A 17,914-nucleotide genomic window follows, 5' to 3' on the forward strand; every position below is an offset into this window, starting at 1 on the left:
ATAGCTAAACTGTTTGCAGTAAAAGTACATAAAAACCTAGTAACTTTGGCTAACACTCCTATAACACAAGTATAGCTTTGTCTTACTCCTAGCCTGTGGTGTCATCAGAGCATCAGCCAATAACAGAGAATTTTCGATCATGTGAACAGACCTTGATATTTTATGATTTTTAAACTTTAATTACATAAAAATAACAGATATTTTTTGAGAATATTGGCTGTAAATGCTATTTAAATGTTCTAATCAATCAGAATAACAACAATCTGAACTATATTTTTAACATAGCAAAATAGCCTATACTACAATCCGGCCATCTGGTAGTCAGGCACAGTTGGCCAGAACCTCAATGATGATTATGCCTGCCGTCATGTTCATATATTGCCTAACACTGTGTGGGGTGGTAGGTTAAATTATTTAGAACATTTTAGTTGTTGTTTATGTAGTTAATTAATGATTTTAGTTTGCTGCCTTTCTCATGTAAACCTGGCAACTATTTTTGTGGTCAGCCAGAAAGCAATGGAGAACATACTGACAATAGTTTCCAGTCTGCATGGCCACATTCTGGTCCAGCCCACTGAAAGAAATTACTACTTAGTGGGATCAGGACTATTATTATAAATGAAGGTATAAAGTTCTCGTTCATACATATATTTAGTAAAGTATCTCTCGCACAACACTTTGAAAATCACTATGTTCAATTGACAGTAAATATTTCTATCCTAAACAGCACTTTTATCAGTTCAGAGGTGACCTCTGTAGTACATTCCTACCAAATTGCTTTCGCTCTGACTACTAATACTGAAACACATGTTCAAAATAAATGCTCGCCACAAAAGTGCAAATAATAGTCACCACTTGCCACTCAGATTTATAATTGTCATGGATGGCACACTAACAGTTACTTTAGCAAAATCTAGGTGATGGTGTACAGTCCTCACGAGTTCACTATCAGTTATTACACAAAATACGCATTTGTCACAGCCCGTCTCTGACGTCAGCTGAGGCAGAACACAATCCACCATTTAACAGACGTGGATCTTGGCTGTTATTAATACTACTATTCAAAAATTTGTTACAGCTCTATTATTTAGTAGGTTTTATCATGCGTGGTAACCAAAATGTTCTATCATGAAAATTATAGGTACTTAATCTACTACAAATGGGTATATTTTAGTTACAAATTTGGTTTTCATTAAATTACTCAAAAACTACAAGAGGTAGCTTAACGTGGTCTCTTAGTTATTGTTTTTAGGTTGACCTGACGCATGGTATAAATTTTTATATTTCTAAGTCTAATATTTAGCACCTTCAATTTTTCTTAAAAATGTGGATTCTGACTATAATTTTTATTCTATTATTTTGAAACTTGTACCATTTATTAATGACTTACATAGGCACATTCTGACCAAATTCTGGCTTTCTAGCTTATTTAGCACCACTTTTTTTTCTTAGAACTGAATTTTATTGAAAACTATTGATTTAACTACTTTAAAACTTGACATTTAAAACTTTATTACATTAAAGTATATGTTGACAAAGCTTGAATATAAAATTTTGACTTTTAATTTTATACGTAATTATGGCACAATACTTGTGTGCTATGTGCAGATGCATTACGGTGACATGGTGCTACTAGCAGTGAACTGGGGTAAATCCTGGCACACTCGTTGCCTTTGTATCTCACCAACGATACAGCGCTTGTTTCACTTCATTGGTACATCCAAATGCTTCACAAATCTGGGCATTCCACAGTTCAACCATTTGCCCAAATGGAGGGTCACAGTGAGGACCTGTCCAAACTCTGTCAAGTGCAGGCAATGCTATCCCATGAGTATGTGTCAACATGCCGTTCATGCCCCTGATATACCTAAACATGAACAACACTAATGTTCTCATGTGGCCGTTCTACCTACCATAGACCATTGCAGCCCTAATCATTTACATACCCACCAATAGTGTGTAAGTATATCAATTTATACTGCTATTTGACCATATTTTCTAGTAGCTTCATTTTTCTGTTAGGCAGTGTATATTCTCAAGTTCTAATGAGCAATTTTTCCAAAACTGTTGATGTTTTTGCCACATGTAGTTACCCACATTTTTTCTATAATTTTGCAAAGTAAGGTCACTAAATAGTCTTTCAGTGCCACTTTTGATTAAGTCCATGATTGGTGTGAAGTTCTCTATTAAATTTGTATACCTTAATAAGCAAGTACACAGATCGCTGCTTAGTGCTTATTTATATTTCTCGCTACTTTATTTACACAAGAAGATTGAACTGAATCATGTCTATGGGAAATATCAAGAACAATTATGTGGTACGTGCAGAGCTGTTCTTAAGGTATTAACAACAAGTATTGTGTTCGAAGGCATTTGAGCTACTGCAAATCGCAGTTAGCACCAGGTCATGCAACTTAATGCACTTCTGATGTGTTTCTAATTTCTTGAGGTATGCTTCAAAGATACTTGTCACCCAACAAAATTACCTGGTTTTTCCTGCCATCTTCTGACAGGTTTATTACATTTCCTGTCCTCTTCAATGTTGATTTCCTGATGTTTCTCTTTTTGAATGACCATTTTGGCTGATATGGATCTGCAGTTTATCTAATAATTTTGTGTGTTTGTTGATACAGTTCTTTGCTATATGGCGCCAGTACAAAATGTAAGAGAATCTGTGTAATTATAAATTTGGCTCGAGCACTATGCGACTTAACTGCTGAGGTCATCAGTCGCTGTGTAATTATAGTCTCATTTATGTATTGATTGGTAGATGTCTCTGGACAATGTCCAAATGTTTCTTACATGGTTTGTTGCTGTGTAATGTGTTCTGTATCTCTCCTGGTGCCCATCACAAACTTGAATTGAGATTCCAAACTATTATGAATGCATGAAACTGTTACTTGATTTGGTTTTTCTAAGACGTTCTCATGTTTCTCCTGTCACTGGCCTTTGACAACATTCTCAGTTTTCCAAAGCCACTCTGAAATGTTATTTGGTGATAAAATGACTCTTGCCATTCAGTTTTGTATTATAATGTGATAACAGTAAGACAGTGCTAGTATCTTACATGTAAGTGTGATTTGTTAATCCATCCATCCATTCTCTAGGAGTAAAAAATACAGTAGTTGAGCACCCATGATTGTTTGCACTTGCGACACTGTAACATGCAGGCTTGCAGGTCTTTGTAGGTGCTTGCACACACGTATGCATGTATGCTCATGCGCACGCACACACACACACACACACACACACACACACACACACACACACACACACACATGCTGGAGTTCAACTTTATGTACTTTAAATTTATGTGCAAAAAGCAATATTTGATATTATGCTGTTGAGAATAACCATGAGAATTGTGGGAAAGAGAAAATGCTTCTCTAACCTCTAGAATATCTCCTCAGGGAGCATTAATCCAGAATGGATTAGTTATTTGCTTGCTATTTTTTTCTTTAATTATGGTCAAAAAATTTTTATGTGGAACATCCTTTTGAACAACAGCTTAATTATTTTTGAAAATGATGGGTATACAACTAATTATGGAGGACCTATTGATATGTAAATTACAATTTATTTTTGTTGAAAAGTTTTCTATGATACAGAAGTAGTTCCTACAGAGGAATTATTGCAATTTGGATTCAAAATTATCTCTTTTCTCTGTCAAACATTTGACTTCAGGGCTAGAATATAAAAGATCTGTGTAACAGTATACTTAACTCTTCCTTCAGGCAAAGCTATAGTTGCTAGAGGGTAGTGCAAGTCATTATAACTCTATATACGTATTTATGAATATAATTGTTATTCTCAAGTTGGAACTGATCTTGACAATAAATTCCATCTGTGGTGAAGCTCTCAGAGTGTTGTCAGTGGATTGGAATGTTTCAGTGAACCATTAGCTCATCATCTTCAGTCAGTGTCACCTGAAAATGAAAAGTGGTACTACACTGAATTTTCGCAAGTCTCACCCATTCCATCTACTGCTTCACAGGATAAGCTGTTGTTTGAAGCCTGAAACAGAAATAAATATATTGTGGGGCTGTTACTATGACCAGTTGCTGAGGTAGTTATTCACAGTCACATCTCATTGTAATACACACATAAATGAATTATCTTTTATGTGATCTGTGAATGTATATGAACCATTATCTAAATGAAAAAGTCGTTGAAGAATTCAAACTGTGATGGACTAAGTATCCCATAATTGCTCAGTTGGGTAATATCCCATGAGCACATTGCCTTTTCATAGAACTTACAGGACATAGACATATTGACTGGGAACCATATAGATCTGTGGAATCGTCATTCTTATATGTTTTGATTTAATTTGATTTGAACTGAATTTTATTAATCCCAGAAATCTTGTTGAATGCTGTTACACATGGATGTTGAACAAGACTCAGTACAATTACATTGTAATAAACTCATTATGATAAAAAACAATAGTTACATGTAGAATGAAATAAACCAGTTAAAAACTAATTTTAGAAAAACCATTAAACTCGGTCATTTCAAAATTGTAATAAGGAAAATAAGAGTATCCATCTCTATTCAGCTTTAAGCTTTTGAGTAGGTTTTTATTTTTATTTTTATTTTTATTTATTTATTTTTTATTATAGAAGAATTCACATGTGTGCCTTACACTGCTGTGTCCTTTATATAGCCTTTTACTAATTATAGCTGCATCAGTGAAATCACAGGACAATTCTATTGATGGTGGATGTTTTTTTTTTTTTTTCTTTTTTTTTTTTTTTTTTTGTAAAAAAGGTAAATTTTCATGCATAAACCACATTGTTTCATGAATATAACTACAAGGCACTGACAGGATACTGAGGTCCAGAAATATATGTTTAGTGGTGGAGGAGATGGGCACTAGTCTCATTATCTTAGTTATTCTCGTGCATAGTAAATATCTCTGTATATGAGATGTCCCAAAATGGAAAGCAGTGTGTACAAGTGCAAAGTATGCACATTTTATTGTTTTGGTGTCATGGACTTTACTCAGGGCATTAAATGCATGGCATAAATTGCTCATTTGTGTGTCATCTATCCACATTCTTAGGAATTTAGTGGTTACCTGTTGGTGTACAGGTACATTTTCAAATCTAGCACCTTCTGTCCTTGTTGAAATAACATGTGATAGTTGAAAATTTATATACACAGTTTTGTCCTTATTCAGTGATAGTTTGTTTGTGCTTTACCAATTTACCAGGTTGAAGTTTATATCAGAAATAATTTTACGCGTTTCATTAGAATGTGATTCAAATACAATATACCAGTGGCATCATTACTGGAAGATCTCAAATGCTTTGGGGCAAATGATTGATTAACATAATAAACAGAAGTGGACCAAGCTGGTACCTTGACGAATGCCGTGTCTTATTATATGCTCCATTAACTGTATGCTTCCAACATTTTTTGAGGTGATTACATCTTTTTATACTGTCTGAGAGAAATTATCTAAACCAATCATTGCATTTTCTTCTAATTTTATACTCTACCTGTTTATCCATAAATAATAAATGGTTGATGAGATCAAAGGTCTTTGTGAAGTTTTTTAATACTCCTGTTGTATGCTTTCTGTCATTGAGAGCACTACAAACTTCATTTAGAAATGAATATAGAGCCCCATTTGTTGATCATTCTTTTTGAAAGTCAAACTGATAAGGGCTCAGTAAGTAGTTCTTTCCAGTAACTTAATAACATGAGTATATACTGCTTCCCCTAGAACCTTGGATGTGCTTGATAAAATCAAGATAGATCTGCAGTTATTGTCATCACTCCTTTCCCATTTCTTAAAGAGAGGAATCATTTTTGTTGCCTTGAAAATTTTGAAAAATTGGCTTGGCTCATTCAGGAAGGAGAAGTTTATTATATCTGACAGGAGATAAGACACATAATGGCAGATTTATTTGGGAAGGTAACTGGATATGCCATCAAAACCACTTGTGCAAGAGTTTCGTTTCTGTTTTATAACACTGCAGATTTCACGTATTTTGAATAGACTAAGAAGCAGTGTTTTGGGGAATAACTCTAGGTCAGAATACAGAGAGGGCACTTGGTTACTGATCTGAGAAGAAAGTTTGTTGCCAATGTTTAAGATGTGAATATTAAATACCCCCTTTGTCAGAGAAATTACAGGAGAGGGTTTTTATTTCTGAGTTTGCAGTACTAAATGGGAACAAATGTTGTTTTTATGTTACCTGGTATGTGTGGATCCTTGAAATACCCTTGGCCATGTTTCCATGCAAACTCACTAGGTGGCAGGGCTGTGTTCAGCAACACACTGTTTGGGTTCTTGATGCATTAGTTATGGTGATGCAGTCACTTTAGATTGTCAGCAAAGAGTGAACATTAAGTGCTGTGTTAAGTTCAGGAAAACCCCTAATGAAATTTGGGCATGATTTAGCAATCATATGGAGGCAAGGCACTTTCATGAAGTCATGTTTTCAAGTGGCACAAAAGGTTTTGTGAAGGTAGAGATTCATTGCAAGATGATACCAGAGCAGAGTGGCTATCTACAGCATATACTGATGCAAATGCAGAGTATGTACCACAGTTATTGCAAGGATACAATCATGTAACTGTGCTTAGTGATACCAGAGGAACTTAATTTGAATCATGATGTGTGTCATAAGATTTTGTGTGAAGCTTTAGTCAAATGGAAACTCAATGCAAAACTCATCCCTCACACACTAACAGAAGAACAGAGAGAGGGTAGTTAAAGAATTTCAGATGAACTACTGGATAGAGCTAGGTGTGATACTACATTTCTGTTAAAAATTATTACTGGAGATGAAAGTTAGTACTACCAGTATAAACCTCACACTAAGCAGCAGAGTGCTGAATGGTGGAGTCCTGGATCACCAGCCTAAAAAAAAAGTCAAATGACAACCTTCAAGAACAAAGACAATGTTGATAGCATTCTTTGATAGTGAAAGATTACTTCACCATGAATATGTCCCTTCAAGTCAAACAACGAACCGAAGTCTTGAAACATTTGTGACAAGCAGTTCAATGTTGATGCCCTGATTTGTGACATTCACAGGACTGGTTCTTACTGCACAACAGTGCAAGACTCCATACTTCATTATCTGTTACTGAGTATCTGGCCAGACGTCCGGCCAGACGTCTTGCCTTGTGACTTTTGCTTGTTTCTGCAAGTGAAAAAGTGACTGAAAGGAAAGCTTCATGAAGATGTAGCAGACATCCAACAGACTGCGACAAATGAGCTTACAAGCCTCACAGTCGAAAATTTCTCTGCTTGCTTCCAAGGCCTCCAGAAAAGTTGAAAATTGTGTATATGTAGCCAAGGGGACTACTTCAATAGGAGCTGGGATCTTTACTTGGTAAGTGCAATTTTATATTTTTAAAAGAACCTATTCTGCAACTTTTCTGACAAAGGGAGTACTTCACATACTTACTCATTCTTAATGTATGTTATTGAGTGACTCCTTGCTTTTCTTCCCAACTGTTACATTAATAACTTCTCACATGGTCTTAGATTCGTTCCTAGAGTTGACTGTAAGCTGCCAGTCATCAAATAATGTATTGTCTGTATTTCTGCTATACAAAAGCAATTTTTTTTTTGCATTGGTACATTGCAGATGTAAACAAGATTGGAAGTGCTACATCATCAGAGTATTGGAGAGTATTCATCAATTCACCTGCCCTACCTGCCCTATTGTCAACATTACAAGCACTACAAATACTTGTCTTGTGAGCTTCGTGGAGAAAATGTGTGAAAGTTGCTATTTTTTTCATGTTGTACACTATGCTCATTTGCATGTGTGTTGTTATGTTCTTGTCTGTGTTTGGAAAGGTGCTATTTCTTTCTTGCTGCACACTGCTGTTCATTTGCCTACATGTTGGTATGTTTCTGTCTGTGTTCAAAATAGCTATATCCATTGTGAAACAGTTGTGGCTGGATATACCATTGAAAATGTTGTTTAATTTCCATGTTAATTGTAATTTGGTATTAATTGTGAAAATCTGTTAAGAGCAGAAAAACTAGTAGCTTCTATTCTTGTAAATTTGTAGTTCATGTTTTCCATGTTATAGCATTTTAACACACTCACTAGTTTTTGCCAAGCTGAGGACTCTTTTAAAATATTTGTTTTAAGGTCACCATAAATCAAAATATTTGGGCACTTTTGCCTGAAAAGTTGTAGCCCTATGTCTATTTTTGAAACAAATATTAGTACATGATCAACAGATGATCAGTATTAACATGTAACTAAAACCTTCATAAACTTCATATTTACTGATACATGTTCAAAATGTTTTTCATGGTTCAGCCATTTGGTTTTAAGTGTGGAATTGCACTCTACATCGTCTCTCATAAGAACTGGACAGCTTCTTTCCTTTTTGTCAGTTCCACTGAAATTATTAACACAGTGGTGATCTGGAAGATAAAAATAGGCAACTTCACCATCTTTGAACCAGTGATCAGCTACACAGAGCAAAGCTACAATTTCTGGGTGGTTATTTAAGAAAATCAGTGTAGTAATCCGCTGGTTACTACACATACCACCAAACGAACATGAGCTGGTCCAGTGTGGCAAGTGTAGTGGGCACCGACATTCAATCAACATGCCCACAAATTCCCAAGGCAGCCATCAGGTTAGCCTGGTCACCGACAACAGTCACCTGGCCTGCCGTGGATTCACAGCACTACTAAAATGACACTTTTTTTTTTGATAGTGTCTTTATAAGGACATGGAGGGGCCTCTGGTCCCTCAGTTGTTACTATATTTGATACATGTACGCTGCTCGCATTATGGTCTCATTGAAGTCACTCCACGACCCTCATTACCTGCATTGTGTTCTTGTTGATATCACTACATGATCCAGTAAATTTGTATTTCTTTTACAGCTGTGTGCTTCCTGGTGAGTATATTATGTAGTTCTGCACTTTTGTTTTTTACATTTTTAAAAATTTTGGAAAAAAAACACAAAATTCTGATTATTTTGTATGGGTGCACTGCTTTTAGTTATTATTTCTGCTGCTTGCAATCATTTTTAAAATTTGGATTCTTGTTGAGGCAGAATACCAAAAATCATTAAGGCTTATGACTTTTGGCTTCTAATGTTCTTCTGTTAACTTGTATTGCTGTTCCTGCTGACTGCTGAACATCGGGTGTTGATGGAAGTGCCTCTGTTAGTGGTGATATTGCGTCTGCTGTATGTGGTAGTAATGTTTTACTTGGATATTTCTCTTCTCATTTTTATTACATGTGACTAAAAAGCCATTTGGATGATGAGGATGAATAGTTTCCTTGCCATTCACTTCACTATCCCATGTCACATCTGTTGATTCCTCTTTTTTTTGTTATTTTTGCTATTAATGCATTTTTTTGGTAAATACAGCTATAATGTATAACGATGGCATTTCCAATCTGTGTTGGAAATATCAGCAGTTTGTACTATATATTTGATTATATAGCTGCAGTAGTCCAAAGCCACATGACTCTAAACCTATTGTCTGATAACTGTAACAGATTATGTGCCATGTAAGCCACACTTAAGTGTAATTTTGTAATATTATAAGCTCTTTTCTGTAGCATGTTCAACAGAAAAAAACTGTGTTACAGTTGGATATTTTAGAACCTAAGACACCAGAAGATGTATACAAAACCTGGCTGGAAAATACTTCATTGACCTTTCCTACTCTTGACTCAGCACGAAATAACCTTGCTTCAAGCATAGTAAATGCTTTTGTCAATGCTGGATTTTGTTCTGACAAGCTCATGACAGCTGATAATGGGAAACACTGGATATACAGAAACAAAGACCGTGGTGAGTTTCTGTCATTTTTTCTATCAGTCCGAATGTTCAAGAAATGATGCTATCTTCTAAATGAAACTGCTAGCTGAGATACAAGTTTCATTAAGTATGTTGGGTATCATGAACCTATCCCGAAATACTGTTTATATTCACAATTATAGTTTATAACAGTATCCACCATAATATTTTAGATTTAAACACACAATTTATAAATAGTAATATTGTTACCCATTTGAAAACGCATGTTAATAATACTGAACTGTACAGGAACTGTGTAAAACAGGAAATACGAATGTATCTGAACTATCTGAATTGACTTTTAACATTTTAATTGCTTGCATTTCACATATCTATTGCAAATTTGTGCTTGCTCTGTGCTAACAACATATATATAGAGCTGGAGTCAATAGTGTCAGTGGTACTAATGTCAATTGTATATGTTTCAATGTTTTATCATGACATGAAAACACAATGTGACCTGTGCTTCATTCAGTTTTTAGTGATATTAATAAGTTTATTAAAGTCACTCATAGGTGGCAGAAGAAGCTCAACAAGCTCACTAGTGCCACTGAATTGGCACCACAGAAGCATGGGCATCCACAGAAATTTATGCAGGGAGAGGAGGGGGAGAGAGACTCTAAAATTGTCAGTTTTGATGTAATTGCATTGGTCAGTTTTGAAATGTGTCATACAACAAGGACTAAATTTTATAGATGGCACAAAATCTTATTATATGCCTGAAGACTGAGGATTATTAATCTAGTATATCAAATATCAATACAAACTCTGTACTCCATATTCAGAGCAGTGGGGGGAGAGGGGGGGGGGGGGGGGGGAGAAGGCTAGTACGTCCCACCCCCATGTCCCTACTTGCAGATGCCCATAATAGAAGAGATGTATGGATGTTATCCATGTGTCATGTAACTGAAATTGCATCAAAGTATTAATTGCAAAAGACTGTTTTGAAACAAACATGAAATGGTATAAGAATTCTTTTTTCACAGACTAGACATACATGCAATAAATTCTCACATTATTTAGTAAATCCATATGGAGAAAACATTTATCAGTGTCATACATTCACTGACCATCATTTGTGGGATTCTCGACAAACATTATAAGGAAAAAAACAAAATCAAAAGATCACCGACTAGAATAGAAAAATCTCTTGTGACTGTGAGGAAGGCACTTCCCAAGCATTGTTGAGTCATCTCAAAAAGGCCGAGTCATCTGAAAAAGGAAGCCACTTAGTGAAAATACATCTCACTTGCAGAAATAAAAATAAGCAGGAATTGCAATATTGTGATACAGGACATATGGAGAGCCGAGATTAACCTATGGTTCCTGAAAACAGGGCAGGGGGATGCTGTTTCATTAGTTGTAGGGATGTCAGTGTAGATGATTTACTGATTTGGCCCTGTGACATTAACCAATATGGCATTTCTTACATTGGTACTACAAATGGCTGAAAGCAGTGGGAAACTGCAGCTGTTATTTTTTCCTGAGGGCTTGCAGCTCTACTGTGCAGCTTAATGGTAGTGGCACCACTTGACCCCCTGAGTAAAATATTCAAGATCTCAGAGTGGGGACTACTCAGGAAGATGTCATTATTCGACAAAATGAAATTAGCATTGTTCAGGTTGGAGCATGAAATTTTAAATCCCTTAATTCGGTAGATACATCAGAGAATTTAAGAATGGAAATGGATAGGTTGAGGTTAGATACAGCAGAAAGTAGCATGGCAGGAAGGACAGGATTTGTTGTCAGGACAGCACAGTATTATCAAAACAAAGTCAAATAGAGGTGATGCAGCAAATTGGAATGAACAGGATAGTAAATGGATCATTGTAGCCAAGATAGATACAAAGTCAGAGTCCAACACAGTAGTACAAATTTATAATCAGCCTAGCTTTGCAGAAGATGAATAGATTGAAAGAATGTGTGATGGAATAAAGGAAATTATTTAAGTAGTTGAGGGAGATGTAAAGTTAATTGTGATGGTTGACTGGAATTTGCTAGTAGGAAAAGAAACAGATGGAAAATTGTAGGAGAAAATTGTCAGAGGGAAAGGAATGAAAGAGGAAGCCACCTGTTTAGTGTTTTGCGCAGAGCATAATTTAATCTTTGCTAACACTTGTTTCAAGTACCATGGAAAAGGGTTGTATACAAGGTGTTAATTTTAAATAAAGACATTGGAATATTTTGAAAACTACACATGAGATCAAGAAAAGTTATAATTCCAATTTTTTTGTTTCAGAGGGGCCATCCAATGATACCACACTTGATTCCAAGCCACCTCACACATGAGCAACTTGGAAATCTTCAATGGGAACTCCAATTTTTTATTGCAGATTACAACTCAATGACAAAATCTATAGACATTTTGTCTGATGCATTTTCTATGTTTTGCCACAGATGACACTGTAATCAGAGGAATAGAAATGGGTACATAATCAAAATTTACGACTTGCTACTCAGTGGCCCACGAATATCCAGTGGCACATGGTACTCCACCTCCACGCTACAAGGGTAGGACAGGCCAGTATTTCATAACTTCTAATTGGAAACTCAATTCGCATACTGAACAGGGGACTACTCGATGTGCCACTGTAGCCTTGGCTTGAGCAAACACTACTCTACTTTTCCGATTACAGTAAATGTTCAGACATAGTACTGCCGACTTCAACTTCCTTAGTGATCTCCTTTTTAAATGATTGTACACAGGACAGAAGCATATCTGTGGGAATATCAGCACAGGCATTTCTGATGCAGTTGACCATGTCTTCATGGCCCATTGGCACTTGATGGTACACCTTATCTTTTAAATATCCCCACAGAAATAAATCTGGCAACGTCGAATCTGGTGACCTAGTAGGCCAATTAATAGGGCCAACTCTGCCAATCCACTGACCAGTAAACACAGTTGAATACCTCCTGTGCTTCAATTGCACAATGTGCTGGGCAACCGTCATGCTGAAACCACATGTGTTGTCAAACGTCCAGAGCAACATCTTGCAGTAGTAACAGTAGTTCCTGTTCCACAAACGTTAGATATTTGCACCCTTTCAGGTCTTGTCAATAACATACAGACCAATGAGAGTGTTCCCCATGATGCCATAACATATGGTGACCAACCAAGGACATTGATGGTCAACTTGCCGTAACCAGTGGGGATTTTGTACACTCCAGTAATGCTTGTTACGCTGGTTAATGTTACCATGGTTTGTACATATAGACTCATTGGAAAATAATACCTTGGGAAGAACATGTGGGTCATTTGCCTTTGTTGACATGCCCATTAATAAAACACTACCAATTATGGAAATTGGTGCCATGAAGGTCTTGATGCAGTGACATGTAGTATGGATGATACTTATGGCAATGCAATATCGTAACAATACTACCTATGGACATACCAGAATTGCAGTGTAAGTGCTAGATGCTTATCTGTGGGCTGTGGTGCACTGTCACTTGTACAACCATTTCATTAACTTCTTCTGTAACATATTTTCTTGATTTCCTTTTGCCTGTCTGTATGCTGCCATTAGACATAAAGGTGTCCACAACCTTGTAAAGAATGAACAAGGGCAAGCTTTCTCTGGAAAACATTCAGCATACAAGGAAACAGCAGCCTCAGCATTCCACCTACATTCTCTGTAAATCAGGATAATTTCAATTTTTTTTCTATGGTTGCAACATTTATTGTCCAGTTGCATATCTGTTCTCCAAATGATAGATAGGTGTGCAGGCAATAGACAGTGCCCAAGTACTGTAATGTTTAGAGATGCTATCTGTTCCATGTCTGCTTGATAAGTGAGCTCCAGTCACTTTTACTGCCTGTTATGATACGTTGTAGCTTGCTACATGGCCACAGTGTTGCATCAAGTAGTCCCCTGTTCAATATGTCAGAGGAATACAACATTGCAAATTGGGTTTCCAATTAGAAGCTATGAACTACTGGCAAGTCCTACCCTTGCAGCATAGAGGTGGGGTCCCACATGCCATTGGATTTTCAAGGGCCTTTGAGTAGTATATCATATATTACAATTGTATGCCCATTTGTGTTCCTGCAATTACAGTGAAGAAAATGTTTAAGTCAAAACGTATGTAGACTTTGCCGTAGAATTGATATCTGCAATTAGAAAATGGGGATTCCCTTTGAAGATTTCAAAGTGCCCCCCCCCCCCCCACCCATCTCCCCCCCCCCCCTGCCACCATCACCCACACATGGCATGAGATGGAGTGTTGATTGTGGTATTTTGATGCCCCCCTCTGAGACAAACAAATTGGAATTATAACTTTCTTTTTTTATACATTAAAATGAATGCCCTGTATACAGAAAAGTCCTGAAGATACTGGATGGTTTCATATTGATTAGATAATGGTAAGACAGATATTTTGAAACCACATTTTAAATTTTAAGGTCATGTGGCTGTTATTAGTGATCTATAAGCATTGGTTGTAATTCTTATAGATAAAAAGACAGGACCTAGTAGAAATCTTTGGATAACACAGGAGATATTGTATTTAATTAATTAAAGGAGAAAATATAAAAATGGAGCAAACGTAGTTGGTGCCAGAGAACAGTGAATTCAGAAAAAATGAGACTGAAACAAAATGCAAAAGGATAAACAGGAATGCCTAGAAGACAAATGCAAGGCTGTAGAAATATGCATTATAAGGGGAAAGATAGATGCCACCTATAGGAAAGTTTGTTATTAGAAAAAAGAAGTGGCTGTATGAGAATTAAGAGCTCAGCTGACAAGGCAATACTAGGCAAAGAAGGGAAAGCTGAAAGGAATATATAGACAGATTACATAGGTGGAAATAAAATTGAGGACAATATTATAGAAGGAGAGGAGGAAGTGGGTGAAGATGAAGTGGGAGACATGATATTATGAGTAGAATTCGACAGAGCACAGAATGACCTAAGTGGAAACAAGGCTCCTAAAGTAGAAAAAATGCCCTGAGAATTGTAGAGGTCCTTGAAGAATCAAGCCATGGCAAAACTATGCCACCTGGTGTGCAAATCATATCTAATGACCTCATTGTCAATGGGACGTTAAACAACTAACCTACCTTTTTCGTGTGTGTGTGTGTGTGTGTGTGTGTGTGTGTGTGTGTGTGTGTGTGTGTGTGTGTACAAAATATGAGAGAGGGGCAAAATACTTGTAGAATGTAGTTTAGTAGTTTAGAAGGGATGAGACAGTGTTGTGGCCTATCTGAGTAACTTGTGAAGAAGTCAAAGGACAAATTTGAAAAATGAATTAAACTTTAGGGAGAAGAAAAAAAATTGCAGTGCACCAATGACATTGTAAGTCTGTCAAAAATGGCAAAGGACTTTGAGGAAAAGTTGAAGGGAACTTATAGAACATCAATAAAAGTAAAACAAGACCAGTGTAATGTAGTGAAAATAAATTACATGATGCTGAAGAAATTAGATTATTAAATCAAACACTGCAAGTACCATAATAGAAGTAGAGACAGTACAAAATACAGACTGGCAATAGCAAGAAAATCATTTCTTAAAGCAAGGAATTTATTAACATTTAATATAAATTTAAATGATAGAAAGTCTATTCTGATTGTATTTGCCTAGACTGTAACCTTATATGGAAGTGAAACACCGGTGAAAAACAGTTCATACAAGAAGAGACTAGAAGCTTCTGAAATTTGCTGCTATAGAAAAATGCTGAAGATTATTTGGAGGGATAAATTAACAAACGAGGTAATACTGAATCACACTGAGGAAAAAAGAAATATGTGCCACAACTTGACTAAACGAAAGGATCCTCTGCTGCCTTCCCCATTTTCTCTCTCAAAGCTGTGAATTCATCATCTATCTTATTCCTTTCCGCTATTTCAGTCCAGTGTTGCCTGATTCTCCCTGTGAAATTCTCTGCAACCCCTGCTTAATTTACCCAGCTTCCATCTCCTTAAATTTCTACCTTTTTGCAATTTATTCAGTTACGTAAAGGATATTAAATGATTAAAATTTCATTGCATCCAGAACGGATGGCCATTTTCAATGTCAGTATGTGCACTAATACACTCTTGTATTCACACTTTTCTCACATCCAAAACCATTATTCATTGTCAATGATAAAATTTGCTACAGTTATAAAAATTATTTATTTCTAAAAAGGAAAGCACCACCCAGTTTCAGTATACATGTTCCATCTTCAGGTTCTTATTAAAGTGCAAGTCCACAAAGGATGCATAACTAAGGTTAAAATATGTTAAAATAGAGCATACCTGGTACATGAAATGCAAGAAAACATCCTCTTCAGTCCTAGGTCAGCGAGAAAGCCTTTAGCAGAGGAGGACAATGGTCTGATCCAAATGAAGACAGGATGAATGGTCTTTCGAACACAGGGATGCACTATTTCAACATACTTTAATCTATTTTAACCTTAGTTATGCATCATTTATGGACTTGCATTTTAATATGCACATGAAGATGGGGCACATGTCCCGAAACTGGACAGTGCTTTCCTTTTTAGAAATAAATAATTTTTACAACTGTACCAGATTTTATAATTGACTCTTGTATCATTGTGGCATGGAAGCAAAGAGCTACTGAATGTCATGTTGAGGATTTTTGTGCCATGTCTGTACCACATGTTGTGTCAGTTCAAAAAGATTGCTGACTGTAGGCTGGCATCTCAGACAAGCTCTGTGGGTAACAAATCAGAAGACTGAACATGCAGTCAAGGATCTGTACATTCATCAAGTTGTTTATGATGTCAACTTCAGTAGATAATCTTGCCTTATCCTGCCATTTGGTAACCTGGTCATGAAGGGTATGAAAAAAGAATCTGTGATTCTCGCCACATATAGTAAGCATTCAGTATCTTTTCAACAGTTACCAGATCAATCCTGTTTTCATATTCAATTGATCCTCACACCATGATGCCAGGTTTTCGAAAGGTATGGTTCTCAAGAACTGCTGCTTCATGTGGCCTTTAACCATGATGTCTGTGGGCACATTGATGTTGATCCTATCACCACAAACAGAAGTGAGGCTTATAACTGAACATCACAGAATATAACTCATTGTCCCAGTTGGCTCTGGTTCTACATCATGTATGTCACTGGTGTCTGTGTATGAGTTCAGCAGTAAACAGTGCACAATAAATCAAGATCTCTACCCACCTTTCAGTAATCTGTTCCCATCAGTTCATTGTGACACTCTGCCTGTAATTTCTATCCCGATTTAGCTGTTGTCCATCAGAACAATTGTATGATGATGTTCTTCTGGGAGGACCAATGCCTACTCTTCTTACCATGCTGGTGCTCTGAGTCCATCTCACCACCACTCGATCTGCAGTCATTGCAATATAACCAGTCGTCTGTTGATGCGATGGCCCTTTTATCTCTCATGTCAGTGTTTCAACTTCTCTCGATGGTGATGTTGACATCCTCTGAGCATGCTGTGTTGCAATCTCCACATGAAAATTTCCAGTAACATTAAATAATGGAAACTCCAGGTAGGATTATCATCAATGTAGGAGAACACAAATTGCTACTTACCATAAAGAAGACACATTAAGTTGCAGACACGAACAATTAAACGGCACTTACATATAGCTTGGCCACAGTCTTCATTAGTAATGTGTCTTTTAAGTGTGCCTATCTGCAACTTAACATGTCTTCTTTAGAATAAGTAGCAGTCTGTCTTTTGCAATAACAGTAAAATGTGCCCAACAACCATCTTGTACTCACACTATTTATCTGTAGTAATGTTTCATTTTCTGTACTGAAAGTACTGAATAAAAGCTCGCATAAGGATTATAAGTGGCCAAGAAAATCTTGTCATCTAATGTACAATGTCCCGTCAGGATGGTGCTTAGGTTCTGAGGTAAAAATGAAAAGAGTGAAAGAATACCATCACTGAGAGAAAAAAGTGTTATACTCAACTTCGGTACAGAGTGTCTTTGTCAAAATCCATAAAGTCCTTGGCAAAGCCAGGGTAAATCAAATGCTATACCAGTTCATAACACAGAAATAAACTTAAGTCTTGAGCCAGTTCTGATGGACTACTTTTGTTGAGAAAGTTCAACTGCAGTATGATGATCCTTGCTTGTTGCTAAATCGAACCACTCAACAACTGGGCAAAAACTCA

At 36.5% G+C, this 17,914-nt stretch overlaps 1 protein-coding gene across 1 annotated transcript in view; it reads left to right on the forward strand.

The window, feature by feature from the left end:
* LOC126176505 (26S proteasome non-ATPase regulatory subunit 2-like) overlaps positions 1-17,914 on the forward strand; it is a 213,722-nt gene that overhangs the window by 69,617 nt on the left and 126,191 nt on the right. Inside the window, exon 8 of the mRNA XM_049923661.1 lies at positions 9,597-9,801. Coding sequence (XP_049779618.1) covers positions 9,597-9,801 — 205 coding nt within the window. The remainder of the gene's footprint in view (positions 1-9,596; positions 9,802-17,914) is intronic.

The sequence above is a fragment of the Schistocerca cancellata genome, chromosome 3 (assembly GCF_023864275.1).
Source record: "Schistocerca cancellata isolate TAMUIC-IGC-003103 chromosome 3, iqSchCanc2.1, whole genome shotgun sequence".
Classification (NCBI taxonomy): Eukaryota; Metazoa; Arthropoda; class Insecta; order Orthoptera; family Acrididae; genus Schistocerca; species Schistocerca cancellata.